Raw genomic sequence first — 20955 nt, 5'->3', positions numbered from 1 at the left:
GCCTAAATGGCAGACTGAGCATATATTGAAATTACTGCCCTCCACATCAAATCTACGAAAGTGCAGGAAAAGAAAGAAAAATTAATAGGCATATATTCATAACCAGAATAATGGAAAATGGTCAGAGGTACTGTCTTTGTTCAATATATTAGAGAAAAAGTTATCCAGCTGAAATGTACCTCAACAGCAATAAGTTAAGGACCCAAACAGAAAGCCACAGCCTTCAAGTGAGATCAGTACAGCCCAGTATGGTCAGCTAACATCTAAGAAAGATCAGCACCATCAATGAGAATTTTAAAAGCAGGCATACAAAAATGCCCAAGAGAACAATTAATTTACCCAGAAATAGATTTTAAGAAACATAAAACAAAATTAGATGGTGAGTCTCATTTTCATTTGTCTAACAAGATATATAGTGACAAAATACTCATGACCTAGAAGACTTAGAAATTCATTGAGAAAAATAACTGTGAGATTGTGGGTCAGGACAATCTTTTGAGAAAAGTTAAGCATTTAACCATTTATCACAGCTAACATGGGTTTGGATTGATGGAGAAGTAAGAAAAACAAATTCCATTCCACTAGAAATGGAAAAGTGATGAAGACTCAGATGTTATAAAGCCATATCCTATCTAACTCTGCCTGTCGAAAAAAAAAAAAGCCATATCCAGAGGACTGAACTTTCTGGAATAGCAATTTGGTGTTGTGGAGAAGAGGATGATAAGAATCAATATTCAAGGCAGAGACCAATAAATAAATTTGGAAAATTCGGGTTTGAGCTAACAGATAAGCCAATTATCAGAGAAAAGACTTATGTCACTGGACAGTAGGGCACCTGTTTTAAAGACAACTGTACTTCTATACTGAGAAGAGTTGTAATAAGTCAGAGAAGGAATAATCAGTCGCACATACAGGAAGGGTTAGTGAATACTCACACTGTCATAGGTCTAAATATTTCTGATAATATTCCCCGGGTTGATAGACTCTTGCCTTCACAAATTTTCTCTCATTAAACTTACACGTTTAAAAAATAGTAATCATCTTATGAATTTCATATATAGAAATCTTAATAAACAGCTGTAGATTTGTTGGCATATTCTTCTTGTTTTATAGGGTCAATGTTATGTAACTGGATTGGTTTGGGAGTGATTTTTGAACATAAGTGTAGTTCAGAAATGAATGTGTTAGCAATGGCTTTTTGTATTCCCTCAGTTTGGGATGGATTTATAAGCAAGGATAATAATTGTAATTGCAATGGAATTTGGATAATAATTAGAGTGGAATTTCTCCTTTCAGGTGGGAGAAGCAATTAAGCAAAAATTAAATTAAAGCACGAAGGCCTAAAACATAAATTAAAAATCTAAAATGTGTTCAGTTTTGAGACTGAGTCATGAGTAGATACTTGAGTGAAGCTGTTGGAGCCTTTGGAAAGGAAAATGAGAAAGGTTTTATTGGAAGTTGGAACAAAACAGATTTCTGCTTAAATGTGATAGGGAGTTAAGCTAAAAGGGCACCTGTGGTAACATGGAAAATTGACAACTTGCTTAATGAATTGATAGATCTGGCTAAGAAGATTTCCAGGTAACAAGTTCAAAGCATTGATTGATTTCTTGTAGCTGTGTCTCATAGGTGAGAATAGAGACAGATAAGCTAAGCAAGGACTTTTTACTTTCCAGGCAGAATTGAGAGAAAATACTTAATTATCACTGTTTTCTAGCTTTAAAAGACAACAGTTCATTCCCAGTGCATTAATTTGAGTCCTCTCTGAAGCAGATGTCAAGATAGAATTAGACTATAACATATTTATAGTGGAAGTACCTATAAAGTTAGAAGAGAAAGGAGTCCTTGGATGGAGATATTACTATAGACCATGATACATGTGTGAAGAGAGGGAAGGAAGGAGGTTTGGTTAGGCAGAGTCTCAGACAGCAGCACAGTATTGAGAATTTTTTGCCAGGTCAAAAGAGACCTATGGGAATCAAGACAGTGGTACAAAAATGCCGGTAGCTTCAGAGTACAGCAGCTGGGGCGTCTGTCAATTACATTCCCTCTAGCAGAAAATCTGGGTTATTTACTTTTTAAAAAAAAATTTATTTAGAGAACAAAGATACACATACAGAAAGAGAGATCTTCCATCCATTGGTTCACTCTCCAAATGCCCACCACAGGCTAAGCTGGAGCCAGGAACTGATAACTCGTTCTGGGCTGTGGATATTAGGAACCTAAGTACTGAAGCCATCATGTGTGTATAGCAGGAAGCTGAAACCGGAAGTAGAGCCAGAACTTGAACCACATGCTCTGATATGGGATGCTAGTTTCTCAAGAGGTGTTTTAAATTCTGTTCCAAATGCACATTCCTGGTTATGAATTTTCTTATTCACTACATTATACCACATGTACTACACAGGCATACTTTTCTAAACATGGTCTAAGAACAACTTCTTATGGTTCTCATGGGCCTCTCTCTGAGGGTTAATTTACAAAGGGAAGGTTAGAAGAATGAATGAAATGAAGTCCCATTATTGTAGCTTATCATGGATCCATAGCTATAGTCATCCTCTCACTCCGCCCCTTATTCTTTCTAAATATCCTTACTCAGCTTTTCCTTGTCTGCTATTGGTGACTGACTAGTGGTCAACCTTTCATTCTTGAGAGACTGAACCCTTGACAATCCTGCCTTTCTCAGATCTGAGTGACTGCATATGCTTATTCCTAGTTAAACTGAACAGAAAAATGAAAGGAGATGGTAAACAACCAGGGATAGAAAATGACTCGGCCAGTTGGAAATAGCCAACCATCGTCACTTCACACCCTGAAACTACCATGGTAGACTCAGGAGTGGAGTAACATCAGGCTCTTGAGGCAAGTCAGTTGCATTGGGGTCACCCAAGTTGATCACCTGGATTCCACATAGATCTCTCCATGTTGTCAGTGAGTATAGCAGATCAACCTTCTTTTAGCAAAGGCCGATTATATTCCACAAGCATTATATAAACATTTATGTAATGATGTTGATTTAGGCTTATATCAAAGGAAAGGCAAATGCATTGTCATAGTAGGTGTAAATACCTATGAGGATGGATCATTGGTCTTTTCAGGATGGAAATAGCCCAGTGCAATTGTTTGTACCTGAGAGGCTGGTATGTATACTTGAAGAATTCTACCAAATTGGCAACTAGGCATTATTCTCTATTGCTGATACTTTCAAAGGCAAAGTAGCTAGATCTGCCTTTTTAAGTGTTGATCTGCATTTCTGAGATCATATATACCTTTTACTTCTGCCACCATAACCACTCCTTTTAGGAGCCCATTTTGCTAATTCCAGTATACCCAAAGATGAAAGTTGGATATTGTAAACCGGCCAAGTCATCTTATGTCCTTGTTTTTCACTGTCTTTTCTATAATGGATGCTTCCTGGTGAGCATTAAAATGTTGTACAAACATCTCCAAATCTTATTGTTCCTCCTATATGCCAGTCTACATGCTTCTACTCAAGACCTACTTGTCTCTGATCTTAAAGCCATCTTCCTTACAGTTTTTGATTAGACAGAAATGGAGGCCATTGACCACTGCCCAGGAATCTGTACATATTTCTGCCTTAGGCTATCACTTATCCTTTCTTAGAACTATATGGCCAACAAAAATATATGAAAATAATAATCAGTAACACAGTAACAAGGGAGATGCAAATCAATACCACAATGAGATTTTATCTCACTCCAATTAGAATGACTATTATCAAAAACACAAAAAAATGACAGGCTGAAGAGGATGTGAAGAAATGGGGAATGTTTCTACCCTATTGTAAAATGAAAATTAGTACAGCCATTATAGAGAACAGTATGGAGCTACTTAAAAACTACATCTATATCTACACTTGACCCAGAAATCCCACTTTGGGTGTATATCCTAAGGAAATTATATCAGCATATGTTTTTGCACTCCCCTGTTCATTGCAGAGTTATTAAAAATAGCCAAGATATGACATCGACTTACATATCCATTAATTGATGAATGAATAAATAAAGTGTAATGGGCACATTGTGATGTTATTCAACCATAAGAATGAAGCTCTGACATTTTCAGCAAAATAGTTCCATCCAAAGATCATTAAGTGAAATAAACCAGACATAGAAAGACAAATATTACTTTTCAGCTGTCATATGTAGAGACTAAAAAATTTTTAAAAAAAGTCCATCTGAACTTAAAATTGTGATTACTAGAGGTAAGACAGAGGGAAATTGGGTAATGGGTGCCAAAACACCATCAGATAGAAGTAACAAATTCTAGTATTAGACAAAACAGTGGGACAATTAGTGTTCACAATAATGTATGATATACTGCATAAAGTATTTGAAAGGAAAGGCTGATAGGCTCCAAACCAAAAGAAAAGATAAGGAAATAGAAAAATCAGCTTTGCTAGGATTATACTATATTTATGTGGTTAAAATATTGCACTGTACCCAATAAAATATATAAATATTTCCTGTTAATATATTTTTAAATATAATGACTAAAAAGAAACAGTATTTTAGGATGTATGTGAATGGGCATTGGAGAATTAGAATTCTGCTTTGCAAAGAGGTAATAATTAATCATTGTTGAGTGAATGCAGGAGATAATTAAAGGTATGCTTCTCTCTGAAGGTGTTTTCTGCCTTAAAAAGATGTTATTTCTTGTTAACTGAATCATTTCTTTATTGGCAATAGCAGAGCACCAGACATCCACTTGATTTTGTAAGCTATCTAGTAAAGTATGGGGTGTTTTCTTTGTTCTTGAAATCATAGAAATTAACTAAAACTTTTCTAACCTCTCATATTTTGGTAATTAATAATATGAGTAGTTTTGTGTGTATTTTTTCTTTTCCTTTTATCTTTTTTTAAGAAATAAAGAGTGTAGAAAACCAGTATTTCAATCCACCAGCCAAGAAGTGCTTAAAAATAAAATATTTTTAAATTCACAAATGAAGCACTTCATTCAGATGGCATTAGATTAGAGAAATGAAAGTAAAGAGATCATTACTGTGGTTAAAATTTTATTGCTGCTTCTTAATGTTAGTCATCTTCTCAAACATATTGTATTTCATTGAATCTTATGCAAACATTGCTAAGATACCTGGAAACCATGATTTTATATGATATGAAAGAAAAATGTTGCTAATTAAACAATGACACGATAATATACAAAATACATAGCCAGGCGTAATACTCAAGGCACTGTCCATTAAAATTTTCCTTTGCCAGTGTCTTTTATGGACACCCACGAATATGGTAGGAATAAAAATTGCTATCCATTTTTGGATATGCCAGAATTATAACAAACTGACCTATTTGTGAATGTATTAGAGATTTTTTTTTCCTTTTTCAAGCAGGCCTTAAAAGGTCCTCCTTGATAACCATAAAGGAAAGATGAAGCAGGGGTCCTACTGCCAATGTGATGGCGACATGAAGGTACAGGCTTCTTGCTCATGCAGTATTCCCATGTTCCCTATTCCTGTTCTGACTGGAGTCTGGATATTCTGTTTCCACCTTCAGATTATCTGCTGCAGAGTGTGTCCAAATATGTGACTTGTTGAAGTGACAGAATCTAAGAACTGATAGAAAGTTCCAGGTGAATGCTCACTACATTCTCCAAGGTCTCTCCATCATAATAAATAACGCATTGGTAGCTATTTTTCAAATGCTGTGTAGTTCTCTACCAGGGGTGGAATGGCCTTTTTCCAGAATTCCAGGAGTCTACATTTTGATTCTCCCCCTGGAACTTGCCATGAGCTCTCTCCTGTGATTTTCCCCCACATGGACATACCCACACAATAGGGTCTGTGTGATTTTATGACCGAGCTGGAGTGACTCACCATGCTGGTTCGTCTAGGATGTTCCTGCTTTTAGCATTAGAAGTTTTATGTACCAGGAAACTCCTCGTCTGTGGAGAACTGATAAAACTGACTCCACTCTAAGTGTCAGGAATGCTTGTAGTCTCCAGCTGAAGGTCAAAGTCTCCATGAAATTCTATAAGTACTGGAGAAGTAATTCTGAATGTAGAACATGTTGTCAAGATAACCTAAATGTCCGAATTACCATATGTTGTGTGCTTGTGTGGTAACAGATACAAAATGCAGTTTTACCTTGGAGGGAATGTCCTGGCATGTCACTGAAGTGTGAACAATTAAAAACTTCATTGGAATGACAGGTCTCTGAACTTTTGTCACATTTTTATCTTAGCTTCTGTAGCTCTTGTGGGTTTATCCAGGCCTGTAGCATACTATCCACCTCTTGCTTTTTCTGCTCATTAGCATGATGTAATCAATGTAATGATCTGTGTAATGTTCTTTGAGATGTCCAGGTGGTACGGATCTCTTCAGACTGTTTTATAGCAGAGAGTGAGAGCATTAGCTTAGCTGGGAGGCAAAACTTTGAATGAATATTGCTGTCTATCCCACATGAATGCAACAGTGTGATGGTTTTTTCTAATTCAAATTGAAAATAATGCACTTGCCAAATCGATGGCCACATATAGTGTACCTCAATATTTAATAATTTGTTCTTGCAAAGACACCATATCTGACAGGGCAGTTGTGATTTGGTGACAAGTTTGTTAAGGCTTCAGCACTCTGTAGTCATATCTATCAAGTTTTTGTGGAGTCAAACAGGTCAATTAAATGGAAATGTGTTTAGATTATCACACCTGCACCTTTTAGGTTGTTGATGGTGGCTCTAAATGCCTCTGTGCACTCCAGGATATGAAGCACTACTTTTATTTACTATCATGGCAAGGGGGGAGGGGAAGAGTTTAAAAATTTTTACTAAGCCTTCTCCACTATGATAGTTCTTACTTTCAACCTTATTTGTGTAAGTCAATTACTCTAATAAACAGAAGGCAAGAAAGGATTAAAGATGCAAGAGATTTATAAGAGTAAATGCTGTGAGGGTAAAGAACAAAGAAGCCATAGGAAGATAAAACTTCTGATCATGGTTAAAGTCTGATGTCCTGTTAAGACAGAGAACAGGAAAGTGTTGCATAGGCAGGGTTTCAGAATCTGCACCTATTCTAAGACATTTAAATTAGACTGCTGGGGAGCCCTGGAGCCAAAATCTCTCATTGGAGGAGTTCTACATTTCACAAGAATGTGATAATCTCAGTATCCTTGCCCCATATGGTTACTGGGAGCAGCCCAGGGAAACAAGAGTTCATTTTACGGTGCGGCAACTAGGATTATCCAGCATTAGTTTCTTCTTTCTGGAGATCTGAATGGTATATTTTTATGGTCATCATATCCAATGTCTCTGGCAGAATGTTGCAAGTAACAAAGGTTCTCAAGGCTAAGATCTAATTCAGCATTACTTGAAGAATTTGTAGTTTCAAGGCAAAAATGTAGCAAAGGGGTGAATATAGTATCTTTGTAAAACCTTTGAGTGTTTTAAGGTGGCTCCCCACAAACCCTTTTGGTATATAAAAAGTCGGCCTCGGGTCTGCCTTGTTAATCCCTGGGGTTTTATGACCCTTGAAGTTTTTTCCTACAGAGACTTTTTAAGAAGTCCAAGAGAAACTAGAAATGTAGGTGTGGCAATATTTTCTAACAAATTGAAGGATAGAATAGCACACAAGAAACACACAAGATATTTTTTATTATGCCAACTTGGACTTAAAAGGAGAGAGACAATGTAAGATGCAAAACACAAAAAAGAAGCAAGACTCAACATGAATCATGTTGAGACAACTACTCAACTGCAAAAAACATGGGCTGCCTTTTGAATGGAAAGATGCAACTCATTTTGATTGCATTTCAGAAGTTCTGTGGACTAGAAGCTACCATGCACTCACTTCCTATTGCTCTCCTCTTCCTGGTACCCACTACATACTATATTTCTGCTGGATTATCAACACAGTTATCCAATGCCTGTCACATCAGTGTACTTTGGGTATGTGGGACAAAACAACTATGTTTCCCCAGTCTTCATATCTAGAGGAATTTTACTAGATCAGAGCGGCTATCATATGGGTGCAACAGGTTAAGCCACTGTCTGCAATGCCAGCATCCCAGTATGAACACTAGTTCAAGCCATGGCTGCTCTACTTCTGATCCAGCTTCCTCCTAATGCATCTGGAAAAGCAGTGGGAGATGGACCAAATGCTTGGGTTCCTGCCACTAATGTGGGAGACCCGGATGGAATTCCAGGTTCCTGGCTTCAGCCTGGCTGACCCCCACTGTTGGGACCATTTAGGGAGCAAACCAGCAGATGGGAGATTTTTCTTGTTCTCACTCTCTGTTATTCTCTCTTTCTGTAACTCTGCATTTAAAATAAAGTAGTTTTTTAAGAGGGGAATTTTGCTCAACTACTGTATTAGTAGCTCACATAAAATATCCTCCTTTGTATCCTCTGATTTAGATGAAAGAAACTTGGACCTTGAACTAAAAGCTAATTCTATAACCGGTTGAGATATTTTGAGAGTCTTATGAGCATCTGTACTTAATTTGCAGACAAATATCAGTAATTTGTGGTCAAATGAAAACTTTGTTTTAAAACAAATAACAGCTGATTGACTTTTCTCATATGAGAATTGATTCTGTATTCATTTACCAAAAGTGTGACTGGTTTTGTTGGCCATTTGGGGAGTAAGCCAGCAGATGGAAGGTTCTCTCCTGTTTCTCCATCTCTCTCTGTCACCCTACCCTTCAAATAAATAAAGTAAATCTTTTTTTTTTTTTCTTTAAAGAAAGAACCTTTCCCAGTGAACCTCAGCCACTGTGATGTAGAGGGTTAACCCCAACTGGACCTTACTGTAACTTCTAACCTACAGAATTCTTAGTACAATAAAAAGATGTTTTTTCTTAAACCCCAAGTTTTGGGTTTGCTCTCTATTTCCTTCTGGAAAAGCTGAAAACAAAGAAGATAAATTCAAAATAGTTCTCTAACTTACAGACTCTTTTCTAAATTCTAAATTAGTTGCCTGTTTTTTTTTCCAAAATATTTGAAATGACAACAGCTATTAAGATTTTTGAGTTCCTAACCACATCCTATCATAATCTTGACACTAGAATTAAAAAAAAGTAGACATCTAAAATTATATTCCTGGAAAGATTAAATTCCAAAATAATAGTGTTTGAATTCAAATTAATATTTGCATCTATTCTTGAATAATTATTAAATAATTATTGAGTTGAAACTATTTCAAAAGGGGAGAAAAAGAACATTTATGTTGCTAAAATACATATAAAAATTCAAGAATTTCTTGAATGTTTTAAAATCTTAATTAACCTGAAAGGGAAGTTCAGTATATGAAACACAGGTATCTACACATATGGAGATGCATGTTCACGAGAGAAACAACAGAGTCAGGAAAGGGAAAAGCAAAGGAGAGAGGGAAAGAGAGAGTATGGAAAGGAAAGGAAGTATATGAAGCATAGAAACTCTTTTTTGCAAATTTCCATGGACTGTATTTTCCTAAAATGATAGAATGTGAGGCTACATAGCCACATGATTCCTCATTCATCAATTAAAATCCAGTCATTTTCACTTGACTACATTTTTTTTTTCTTTTGGGTAGCAATATTTCTAGAGCTTAAGTGCTATTTACATTCTCAGAAGGGCCTTTGAACAGCCTATGGTGATATAACAGACCTTCATTCAGCGAAATCTTGCTGACAGCAGAGAGCAGAACATTGTATTTTGTACCCTTAAGATAATATAATTGCTAAGATGCAATTGCTCTTTCATCTTATGGTGGTAATCAATCAATGATTGACAAGTCTAATTAGAAGCTTTGGTATGTACAACATGATATCACTTTCTAACAGCATTGTAGCCTGAAACATTGTGTTAGCCATCCTATAAGAAATATATTTTTATAGATAATTCAGTTTACATTGCTGCCATTATTGTTTGCTTATAAGGAAATGTTTTATTGGGGTAGAAAAAATACCCCCATTGGAAGTATAAGTATACTGCTCTAATGGTTTTATGGTATCTCCAAAGGCCTCCGTATTTCTGCACTAAAGTTTTGATGATTTTTTAAATTGGCAAAAATACAATGTAGTATATGTATACTTTTTTTTTTACTGTATTCAGAACATAGAGTAGTTCAAGAATATAGATCCATTTTTAGATGAAAAGCATTTTTTCCACTCTTCCCAACAGAGGTGACTCATAATGAGATCCAGTAATCCGATGAGAAATGGAATGTGTTAAAAAAATATGGTTCTTGGTTAGAAAGTCAACATAAAATACCGTATTCTGTTAGGCATTGAAAATATCTAGAAAACTCAGTGCTCATTTCTTTGTGAAATATGACATGTGTTAAGTCTCTGAGCAGATTTTTCACATAGAAATATCTTCAAAAATGTTAAACTTCAAATTGGATAATTACACTGTATATTTGTCTTTTAGCATTTCAATTAGGATCTGTTAATCTTGAACTTGTGTAATTTACTTTGTATGCAGAAGGAGAAAGTAGAATTACAGGAAGTATTAAACCATTCTTTTTGTTCTTGATAAAATGATGAAATAATGTGGAAAGTGCTTTCCTTCACTTTTCTGATATTTCTTTTAGAAAATGAGGCTTTCCATCATATGGAAAGTGATAAATTACTGAGAAGGCATGCTCTCCTTTCTTGTAAAATGTGAATTTTGTCAGAGACATGGATTTTCCTAGGATACTAAAAGACAATATAATTTTAAAATACAATTTTATTTTTACTCTGCATTTCCCAATACAGTAGTTTAATTAAGAACCTCCTTAAACAGTCTGTAAATTAGTGCAGACATATTTTCAAAATTAAATTTAGAGACAGAAGATCAGTACAGCATCAGGAGAAGCACCAAATGTGATCTTCCAAAGTGCTTGGATGAGAAGGTGACTGGGGGATCTAAGTGAATTATCTGCTTAAAATGTAGATGGTGCAAAGCACAACAGAAAAGATACAACCAGAAATTCTTTATGAAGGTGAATTTTGAGAGATATATGAAGTATTTATCATTTTCCCTATTTTCTAACACTATGAGCATGCTTGCTGATACGTTCCCTCCAGACACCTTTAAGATAGACCTAGAACACAGTTGAAATACTCTGCTTCTGATGACTTTGTGTTGCCCCCTACTGACAACATGGTAACTTTTAAATTTAAGTTGAAACTCCTACATGAATGTGATATTTGATCATGCAGCCTAAAAAACATGTTTTTAAAAAGCAGGAAGAAGATATCTACTTTACTGAAGAAAAATGTTCAGAGAATATATGTGAAAATTATTCTCTAAGCATTGGGAATCACAGTTTATAATACTTATCACGTTGTAAAATCACACAAATATATTTCTCAAGAAAAATGCTAGAATCTGGACGCGCTCTACTTTCTCCATCATGATATTATGTGGATTGTGTCCTTTGATTCAATTTAGTGCCCTTTTGCTTTTATACATATGTCAGAATTGTAATTTGTAATATAATTTACTTATATATTTTTAAAATCTATATTATTTCCCAGAGACCCTATGCATTCTACATTTATACATAAAATAAAACTTCACATCACTACTCTGTTTTCAATCATTATCTAATGTATATGAAATAAAGAGGCCATTGAGAAACAACATCATTTGCAGATCATTTAATTTGAGTCCTGGTTGCTGTAGCCAAAAACAGTTGCTAGTGGGAGCAAGCCATGGGAATCACTTGTGAGTGATGGGGGACAGTATTGCAGGCAGCATATGTTTCATAAGTTGTTTGCCTGCCTGCCTAAGCCAGAGAGGTTTATCACATGCCTCCCCCTGGTACAGTGGACAGCATTTACAGGGCAAGAAAATTTGTGCAGCATGCTCTTACTTGGAAATATTTACTTGCCTCTCTTGAATTTTTGTAAGATATTAGTGCAATAAAAGTTAGGATTTCTGCCTTTCAGATAAATATATAAATTAATACATAATTAAGAATAGAAAGAAGCTATGAGTAAGAGCAGAAATGTGTCACTTTATGCTGAGATGATGCTAAAAAAAAAGAAGTTATTTCAAAAATTGAATTTTGTTTAATGGTGATCAGAAAATAAACATACTGTTTGTTTAGCAAATGAGATGAAACAATATTCAGAAGTAATTCATTTATAATCATAAGGGGTGGAGATGGGATGGACAGAATGACAAAGAGGAAAAATTTCAGATCGAGACCAATACACAGAAACTCTAGTTATTACTTGCTACTGAAATAGTGTTCAAAGATTAGGAAGAGTCAAACTGAGATCCACAGTATAACAAAAACCATAGCTCATTTGAAATTTGCCACTAAACATAATTCTTTTTTCAAAACTGTTTGTCAGTAACTTAACTTTACAACTCTTCAGGAATGTTACTCGGTATGATAAGGTATTGAGTTTAAAGGAAAAGCAAAGCTTCAGAAATTTCAGGGAGTTCCTAATTTCCCAATCATCTTGTCTCTACTAACCTGTTAGCTTAAATGAACTTCATCTATATCCTGCATCATCATCATCATTATCATTATATTCATTCTGGAATCAGATTGTATTGATTGATATCCAAAAATGGTTTGACTAGAAAAGATTTACTTAGAAGTATCATGTGACAACTTTTAGTTGAGTGAGAAGGTAGCATTCATCTACTTTTTCTCAACTGCCTTATAGTTTTCTCCTGTGTCCTTAATTCAACTTACTGACTTCAAATGAATATTTATACTAAGAGAGCTTATTTAAAAATGTTTTTGATCTAATATGTCAGTTGAATCTCAAAAGAGACCTGAAGCAAATATGTTTTCATATCCATTGACCATAAAGGGAATGATGTGACTTAGCACATTCAGGTAGTTATACCAGAGAGAAGACTAGAAACAGTTTCTTCATTTGTACCTGGTCACTGGACTGGCATCTCATCTGTGTTCTTCTGAGGCTCATTCTTATAAATGAGAACTGTTAACCTTATTAGTTGTGGAATAACTAAAGCAAGAAAAAGAGGAAAATGTGCTGACACTAAGAGCTCTATTGCCTTTTTCTGACTTGTCTTGAATTTCAGTACTTTAAATTTTCATTTCATATCCTAAGTCTTATAAAATTCTATAAATTTTGTACCTCAGTTGAAAGTAAACTTACAATAAAACTAAACATAGGAACAAAATTTGACATTGACTTATTGCCTAAAATATCTCTTCAAAAGTTGGAGAAGAAAAAAGATAAAAAAGCTCCCTATTTTAGCATATCTATAGAGAAAGCATATTTAACCAAATAAAAATATCATGTAGAAGGTGCCCAATGGGATTTCAACACATAGTCAGGATTCTTTCAGTAGGGATATCTCTTAATATTTTAAGAGAATACAAATTGCATTTTCTTTTTTTTTCTTTCTTTTTTTAAAAAGATTTATTTTATTTATTCGAAAGACAGAGTTACAGAGAGAGGTAGAGACAGAGAGAGAGAGAGAGATCTTCCATCTGCTGGTTCACTCCCCAGATGGCTGCAATGGCTGGAGCTGTGCCGATCCAAAGCCAGGAGCCAGTAGCTTGTTCTGGTTCTTCCATGTGGGTGAAGGAGCCCAAGGACTTTGGCCATTTTCTACTGCTATCCCAGGCCACAACAGAGAGCTGGATTGGAAGAGGAGCAGCCGGGAGTAGAACCAGTGCCCACACAGGATGCTGGCGCTTCAGGCCAGGGCTTTTAACCCGCTGTGCCACAGTGCCAGCCCCAACAAATTGCATTTTCAAGAAGAGTTTCCATATGTGCTTATAACACAATGTGCTGCTATTAATCTGACATATTTTTAAATTGGCTAACATGTTATAATTCCTTATTTTTGTGTGAAGTGTGATTTCATCATTTTAACAAAAATTTCAAAGATAGTCCATACCATAGTAAAACTTTCTTGACAAATTGAAGAAATGATAGGTATCATTCTGTGTTTTTGTGTTCACTGGTGAAATGTCCCTATATCTGAGCATAAACTGTAAGATGCCTGATGTAAAACTTGTACATTTCAATTCCATACGTGTACCACAAGTGTCCTCAACAACATTCTCTTTAAAAATAATTACTTGGAAAACTACAAGGAGCATCTACTGTGCTAAAATTGTCAACATAAATGTTCCAAAGACCCCATGATAGCAGAGTAAAAAAAGTAACTACATTTAATTTAAAAATTCTGGGGCCAGTACTGTGGTGTAATGGGCTAAACCTTTGGCTGTTGTGCCACCACCCCCTGTGGACTCAGGTTCAAGTCCTGGCTGCTCCACTTCTGATCCAGCTCCTTGCTTTTGCCCTGGGAGAGCAATGGAAGATGGCCCAAGTGCTTGGGCCCCTGCACCCATGTGGGAGTCCAGGAGGAATCTCCTTGCTCCTGGCTTCAGATCAGTAGGACTCCAGCTGTCCGGCTGCTGTGGCCATTTGGGGATTGAAGACCTTCCTCTCTGTCCCCCTCTCTGTCTGTAACTCTGCTTTTCAAATAAATACAAACTCAAATCTTATTGGAAATCATAAGAGACTATCTGAATATGAGTTTTTCCTTCAACTTTTCAGATATATGTTGAAATTGTTGATTTATAAGAAAATATGCTAAAACCCAAAGTATAAATTTGAGGGGAGCATATCAGAAAAAGGTCAATATTAAGTAAAACAAAAATCAGAGCTTCAGGTGCTTCATTTCAATCTATTTTTTTTTCATTGGCAACATTTATTAGATTTGCATGTGATTTTTGTCAGATGAGCACTACTATAATAGAAATTAGCATGTAAGACAATGCCCCAGTACTGCCAGTGCCACAAGAACCATCTCTAAGGCAATCAACAAGAAATCAAAGACAAGGTGGGAAGAAAGAAACCATCTCATTAGTGTAAAGAAAAGGCCCTAAATGTTACGTAAGTTGTGTCTGGAAAAGTTGCCCTATAGGCAATAATATTCACTGATCAATATTTCCCATGATTTTTCATGTCTGTTAACTACACTTGGCTCTCTGATATGACTCCTGTTTCTCTCTCTCTTTCCTGGGGAAATACTTCTATCAGTTGGTTTCTAATTCTGTGGTCAGTGCTACCACTGAATGCTAAGACAGGACTACTGGGAAAGTGGAAGCTGTGGTCCAGTTACTCATTCCTCTGCAGTGCCAGTTATATGTCCTGAAAGATAACAAAATGAAAAGATTTTCTTCGAGAAACCTAGAATTCACCCTTAAGTTGGAGCGCTCCTCAAACCCATTTCTAGACAATTGATCCTGCTTGAAGCTGATCCAAGGAATGACTTTTACTCCCCTCTTGTTCATTAGAGGTGCAGCTCAGAGCCCTCAGTGGATGTTGATGGAGTAGACACATTCCAGACTAGCGTGCTGGGTCTGGACAGCAGAACAGCGCTGCAGTGCCCCACAGACTGCACAGTATGCCTTCAAAGCAACTTGTGCTTCTCCAAGCGTAAGCGCTTTGCCTCTACCTACTCTCCACCCCATGACCCTGCCCAGTCCTTCCTTGACAGTAATTTTCCCGTTCAGAAGTTGTTAGTGACTCTAAAGATCTTACTCCACTAAGTCAAAGCTCTTCCTGGCTTTTACAACCCACCATCAGTTTGTCTCTTCCTCTCTTTCTGTGGTAGAACAGACTAGCAGTGGAGATTTGCATGCAGGAAGTTTGTGTCCACTTCAGGAATCCTTACTTGGTGGCTTTGGGTTTGCAAGACCTTTGGTGAATACTCAGTCTGACAGGAAGGTATGCCCACAAACATTGCAGAAAATCAGCTGGCTCTGGGCAGTTGTCCAAGCAGCTTCATGTAAGGCATCGAGGTCATAAAAGCGTTTGGTAGTATTGGTCCTGGCATCTGTTTTTGTTAGGTTCTGATCTTAGTTCTTTGGGCAACAGTTATTTTCATTGTGCCACTTTTCAGACATTGTTGGTCATGGATAGCAATAGGTTTCATTCTGTATTCATGATCACAAATGCAGCAAACAACTATTGGTGAATGTCTTACCATTGTTGAAGTTTTGCAGGCTAGCAATTCAAGATCATGTGACCCCATTTTACTGGTGTCTGTTGAGAGTGGTGGATGGTGGAGGGAGGACCACATGGTAAGTCAGGAAGCAGAGAGAGAGAGAGGAAAGTCTATTTAATTTAAAAATGGAGTAAACTCTTAGTAAGTACCTACTTAGGAAATACATTGTATAGAGAAATTAAAATGTATACCATATTCCGATGTTTAGAAGTTATGATCCTGTGAAGTTTCAGAAGCATAAATGATTACAAAGTAGTTATAATATAAGGAATAATAAGAGGGTATCTACAAAGGTAAAATAGAACAGTTAAAATAGTCTTGTAGAGTGTTAATCATTTTAGTAGGGAAAGGAAAGAATTCCAGGGGAAGGGACTGGGTAAGAGAGCAATGTGTAGATTTAGTTTGCAGACTCAAGAGTGGCATATGTGGGCCAGCGCAGGGGCATAGTAGATTAAGCCTCTGCCTATGGCTCTAGCATTCCATATCTGCACCAATTTGAGACCCAGCAGTTCCAGATCTAGCTCCCTACTAATGGCTAAGAAAGCAGTGGAGGAGAGCCCAAGGGCTTGGGCCCCTGCACCCATGTGGGAGACTCAGAAGAAGTTCCTGGCTCCTTGCTTTAGATCGGCCCAGCAGTGGCTGTTACGGCCATTTTGGGGGTGAACCAGTAGATGGAGAACCTCTCTCTCTGTCTTTCCCTCTCTCTGTAACTCTGCCTCTCAAATAAATAAATACTTTTTAAAAAACAGTGTGGCATGTGAAGGAAATAGTGGGGCAATAAGTGGTCCTGCAAATGGAATTGCAAGGTTTTTTTTTTTTAAATGTTCATTCAGTAGGCAATAGGGAGTCTAGGAAGAGAAATGATGTTCTCTGAGGTGTATTTCAAAAAAATCAATCTTCTGCCCAATTTAGAACTTGCATTTCTAAATTGTAATGAAAACAATTTGTTGGATACTCATGTTCAGATACTATTAAAACAGTCTAGCAGGATATATGACACTTCTTCCTAGAATGACAGCATCGAAACTGCAAAGTAAGGTACTTTACAGGAAATATAGGAAAATAGAAAATAAATCTTCACTTGAGTATAAAGGAGATGTAAGGAATAAAAAAGGCTAAAAATAGAGAAAAATTACTTTATAGAGGTAACCTAATTGATATGAGGCTTTAGCAAAATTTTCAGAAACAAACTAATAGGGACAACCAGGTTGGAGTTGGAGGAAATTATGAAGAGTAAATCACTTTAACAAAAGGTCAGCAAGGTGCCTAGAAGAGTGACTGAACAATGAGGCTGAATGTCAATCAGATATGAAGGAGTATGTATCCCTGCTGCCCTACTCTTCAAGGATGAGTCTTGTCGCAGTTATACCGATTAGGGCAAATATTGTTATCTCAGGAAATTAAATTTGTATTGCAAATTAATACATTGGCATTTTGGTTTATAGGAAATATTTTTATGTATTTAATTATCATGATTTTTTTATGCCAGAAAGAGACCATTTTTATTTTGAGTGAGCATCAGAACTCTTAAAGATGAGAACAGACACCTTTTACATAGCAAGGAGGTAAGGATGTCTAAGTTTTGTTCATATCTAATGAGCAATTTCATCCACCTTTCAAATACTATGTAAATCACTCAGTTCAAGAAATGTTTGAGCAACCTTAATCTATTCTAAGATGTCTAATGGTTTTTAAGAAATAATGATAAGGGAAGAACTATGAATCTCTATGAACTTCAGTTTTCTAATCTGTGCCAAAGGTTACCATACAAGTGGTACCTATCTTGTGTAGGATAATAGCTGAAAACACTGAGACCAGTGTCAGGCATATCACAATTGGCATAGGATGTTTGCTAGGATAGTGATTAAGATGAAAGAAAGTGACATTAGGCCGGTGCCGCGACTCATTAGGCTAATCCTCCACCTTGCGGCGCCGGCACACTGGGTTCTAGTCCTGGTCGGGGCGCCGGTTCTGTCCCGGCTGCCCCTCTTCCAGGCCAGCTCTCTGCTGTGGCCAGGGAGTGCAGTGGAGGATGGCTCAAGTGCTTGGGCCCTGCACCCCATGGGAGACCAGGAGAAGCACCTGGCTCCTGCTTTCGGATCAGCGCGGTGCGCCGGCCGCAGGGCGCCAGCTGCAGCGGCCATTGGAGGGTGAACCAACGGCAAAGGAAGACCTTTCTCTCTGTCTCTCTCTCTCACTGTCCACTCTGCCTGTCAAAAATAAAAAAAAAAAAGAAAAAAAAGAAAAAAAAAGAAAGAAAGTGACATTAGAAACAAAGGTACAATAGCAAAGGAAAAATTTAGTTTACAAAAAGGTGAAGTGCTACATATAAAAATAAAAAGAACTACTTGGAGAATGTCAACATTTCCCTTACTTTCTGTCCTGAAAATTGATATGACCTTAGAATTCTATTTCACTTTCTATTAAATATTTCTGAATATTTGTTTATTTTTTATCCCAGGATATTAATGTCTATTGCATAATTCTTTCTCACCAAACATTAGTGACAATTGGAATGTGACAGTAACAAAATATACTCAAAACATTTTAATATCATGAGAATGAATCATAAAAGGTATTTATAGTGATATTCATATTTAAGATGAGAGGAAAAAAGAGAAATTTTTGTTCATCACACTCTACTTATTTATAATCTGTGGAATATTATATTAGGAATGGTGCATTTAACAAATAGCCCTGAATTGCATTTAAGCATTTTTATTACCTTGGCCAATTATATATGTAAAATATTTTACATTAAATTTTATAGTAGCTTTAGAAGAAAAAAATGAGCTAAAAATAACCCAACATGCTTCAGAAAGAGAAGGCAATTCATGAGTGAAGCATTTTGCTTTTCCTTTAATCTAAGTGGTCTGCTCAATAACTTGGTATTAAAAGTCAGTCCAAAGTTGGGCTTCGAGTAACAACTTTTTAACTTTTATGGCTATCTATAAACCTGGATTTAGTATGTGACTCTTTCCCATAAGTGATAATATTGACTTATTGTAATTAAATTTAAGTTCTTATCTACTAGAAAGGACAGTAAAATATCTTTGAAATACCTGCATGGTTAGATCTTCTGAATGTTGGGGACAAGAGTAGTGAGGGTATCTACTATAAGAGCTCACAGTTTTGTTTCATCTCAAGAGAAATGCTCACAGGATAATAACTATTCCTGTTTTTACCTCACCAAAGGAAACTGTTAATTGTTCTCGTTTCCAAGTAACTAGGAAAAGCCAAATTTATTTCAAATTAGATTGAGGCAAATGTGTGGCATATTGATATTTGGGCTTGGGAGTTCATTGTTCCATGTTTTCAACCTGGTACAATATCATCAGTTAGTAGCTAATGAATGAATACTTACATAATTGAACTGTTCAAAGAAGTAATGGCAATGGAGCTGAAGTATAAAATACAGAATTTGGGTATAGCTAGATAGACAACATTGCTACAGGTGTTTACATTTATTTCCTTCTTATTCTGAGATTCTCCATATAAGAGGCTTTTAGATTTTAATTGTGAGTGATGTAAGGAGAAAAAATTCAAAGACAAACTAATTAAAAATGAGACAATTAATATACAAGTTTGAAGAATGAAATAAAAATCATGTTTTCCAAAGTGAAATGAAGTCAGGTAATAAATCTGCAAGATCATGAGGCAAAAATGATATTATTTTCAAAAGATAGGTAGATTCCTAAGAAGATGAAAGACTAAGATTTTTCTGTTAAAGACTGTAGAAATGAGCCGGCGCCATGGCTCAATAGGCTAATCCTCCACCTGTGGCGCCGGCACACCGGGTTCTAGTCCCAGTCAGGGCGCCGGATTCTGTCCCGGTTGCCCCTCTTCCAGGCCAGCTCTGTGCTGTGGCCCGGGAGTGCAGTGGAGGATGGCCCAAGTGCTTGGGCCCTGCACCCCATGGGAGACCAGGAGAAGCACCTGGCTCCTGCCATCGGATCAGCTCGGTGCGCCGGCCGCGGTGGCCATTGGAGGGTGAACCAACGGCAAAGGAAGACCTTTCTCTCTGTCTCTCTCTCTCACTGTCCACTCTGCCTGTCAAAATAAATAAATAAATAAATAAGACTGTAGAAATAAGGGATGATGAATTATCTGGTACTGACATTTTTGGGACATGATTGCAATACTCTGATTATCCTTTGAATCCTATGACTGTGAAGAGAGAATCTGGAGAGAAGAGAGAAGAATGAGATTCTCAAGGTCTTCCCCAGTCTCACAAGTTTATGATTGTGTGAAATATAAAAAAGAAAATAGCATGGTAGAAATTGATGCAATGAACCTAGGACTCAGGTGAAGGGCAAACTGATATAGACAAATGCCAAAGGGATGATAAAGGCATTTTCATCTCCAAGGGGCCTTAAATTTTCTGTAAGGAGAAGATAGTATGTGGCTATTGTCAATTCCTTCTGCTTGGGAGACATTCTCATAGGTTCTGACTGTCCCTTTCATTCAGTTCTGGATGTCTGATCTTCAGTTTAATTTTCTTGGAACAAACATTAGGAATAGCATGTTTGGTCTCTCTTCCTCAGTCAGCCTTAATGATTTATAAGCAAACTCAGTAGGAATTGAGCAAACTTTAGAACTGCCATAAGGCAGATTGATTGACATAAATGCCCAAGGCAAATTATCATAGCTGGTAATGGAGAAAAAAAAAAAAAAGATAGAGCCAGAAATTCTGAACTCAGGTTTACATACATGGTTTCATTTATCAGGGATTCAAAAGCATGCAAATACAAGTTAGCTGTTCTCTTTCATTTCTTATATGTCAATTTCCTTTTGATATGTTTTTCAGACTAAACATCTCTAGTCTTGAGCCCCTGTTTATGCAATTAAATTGGTTATCTGTTAAGTAAATATTTTTATTTTGAGGTCTGGCTTTGTGAAATATTGAGTTAAGCTGCTGCTTGTGATACTAGCATTCCATACTGGATTGCTAGTTTGAGTCCTGGCTGCTTGCTTCCAGTCCAGCTTTCTGTCAATG

General features: G+C 36.6%; 1 protein-coding gene across 1 annotated transcript; it reads right to left on the bottom strand.

Moving 5' to 3' along the window:
• Positions 1 to 15622: 15622 nt before the first annotated feature.
• Positions 15623 to 15941, bottom strand: ZNF475 (zinc finger protein 475). Its single transcript, XM_062199531.1, is given in 3 exon segments — positions 15623 to 15672; positions 15675 to 15851; positions 15854 to 15941. Coding segments are annotated over 3 exon segments (315 nt in total).
• Between the last annotated feature and the right edge of the window lie 5014 nt (positions 15942 to 20955).

This window comes from Lepus europaeus, chromosome 1 (genome assembly GCF_033115175.1).
Source record: "Lepus europaeus isolate LE1 chromosome 1, mLepTim1.pri, whole genome shotgun sequence".
NCBI lineage: Eukaryota > Metazoa > Chordata > Mammalia > Lagomorpha > Leporidae > Lepus > Lepus europaeus.
Note: the sequence above shows the minus strand (reverse complement) of the source record. Positions and strands in the feature narration are given on the sequence as shown.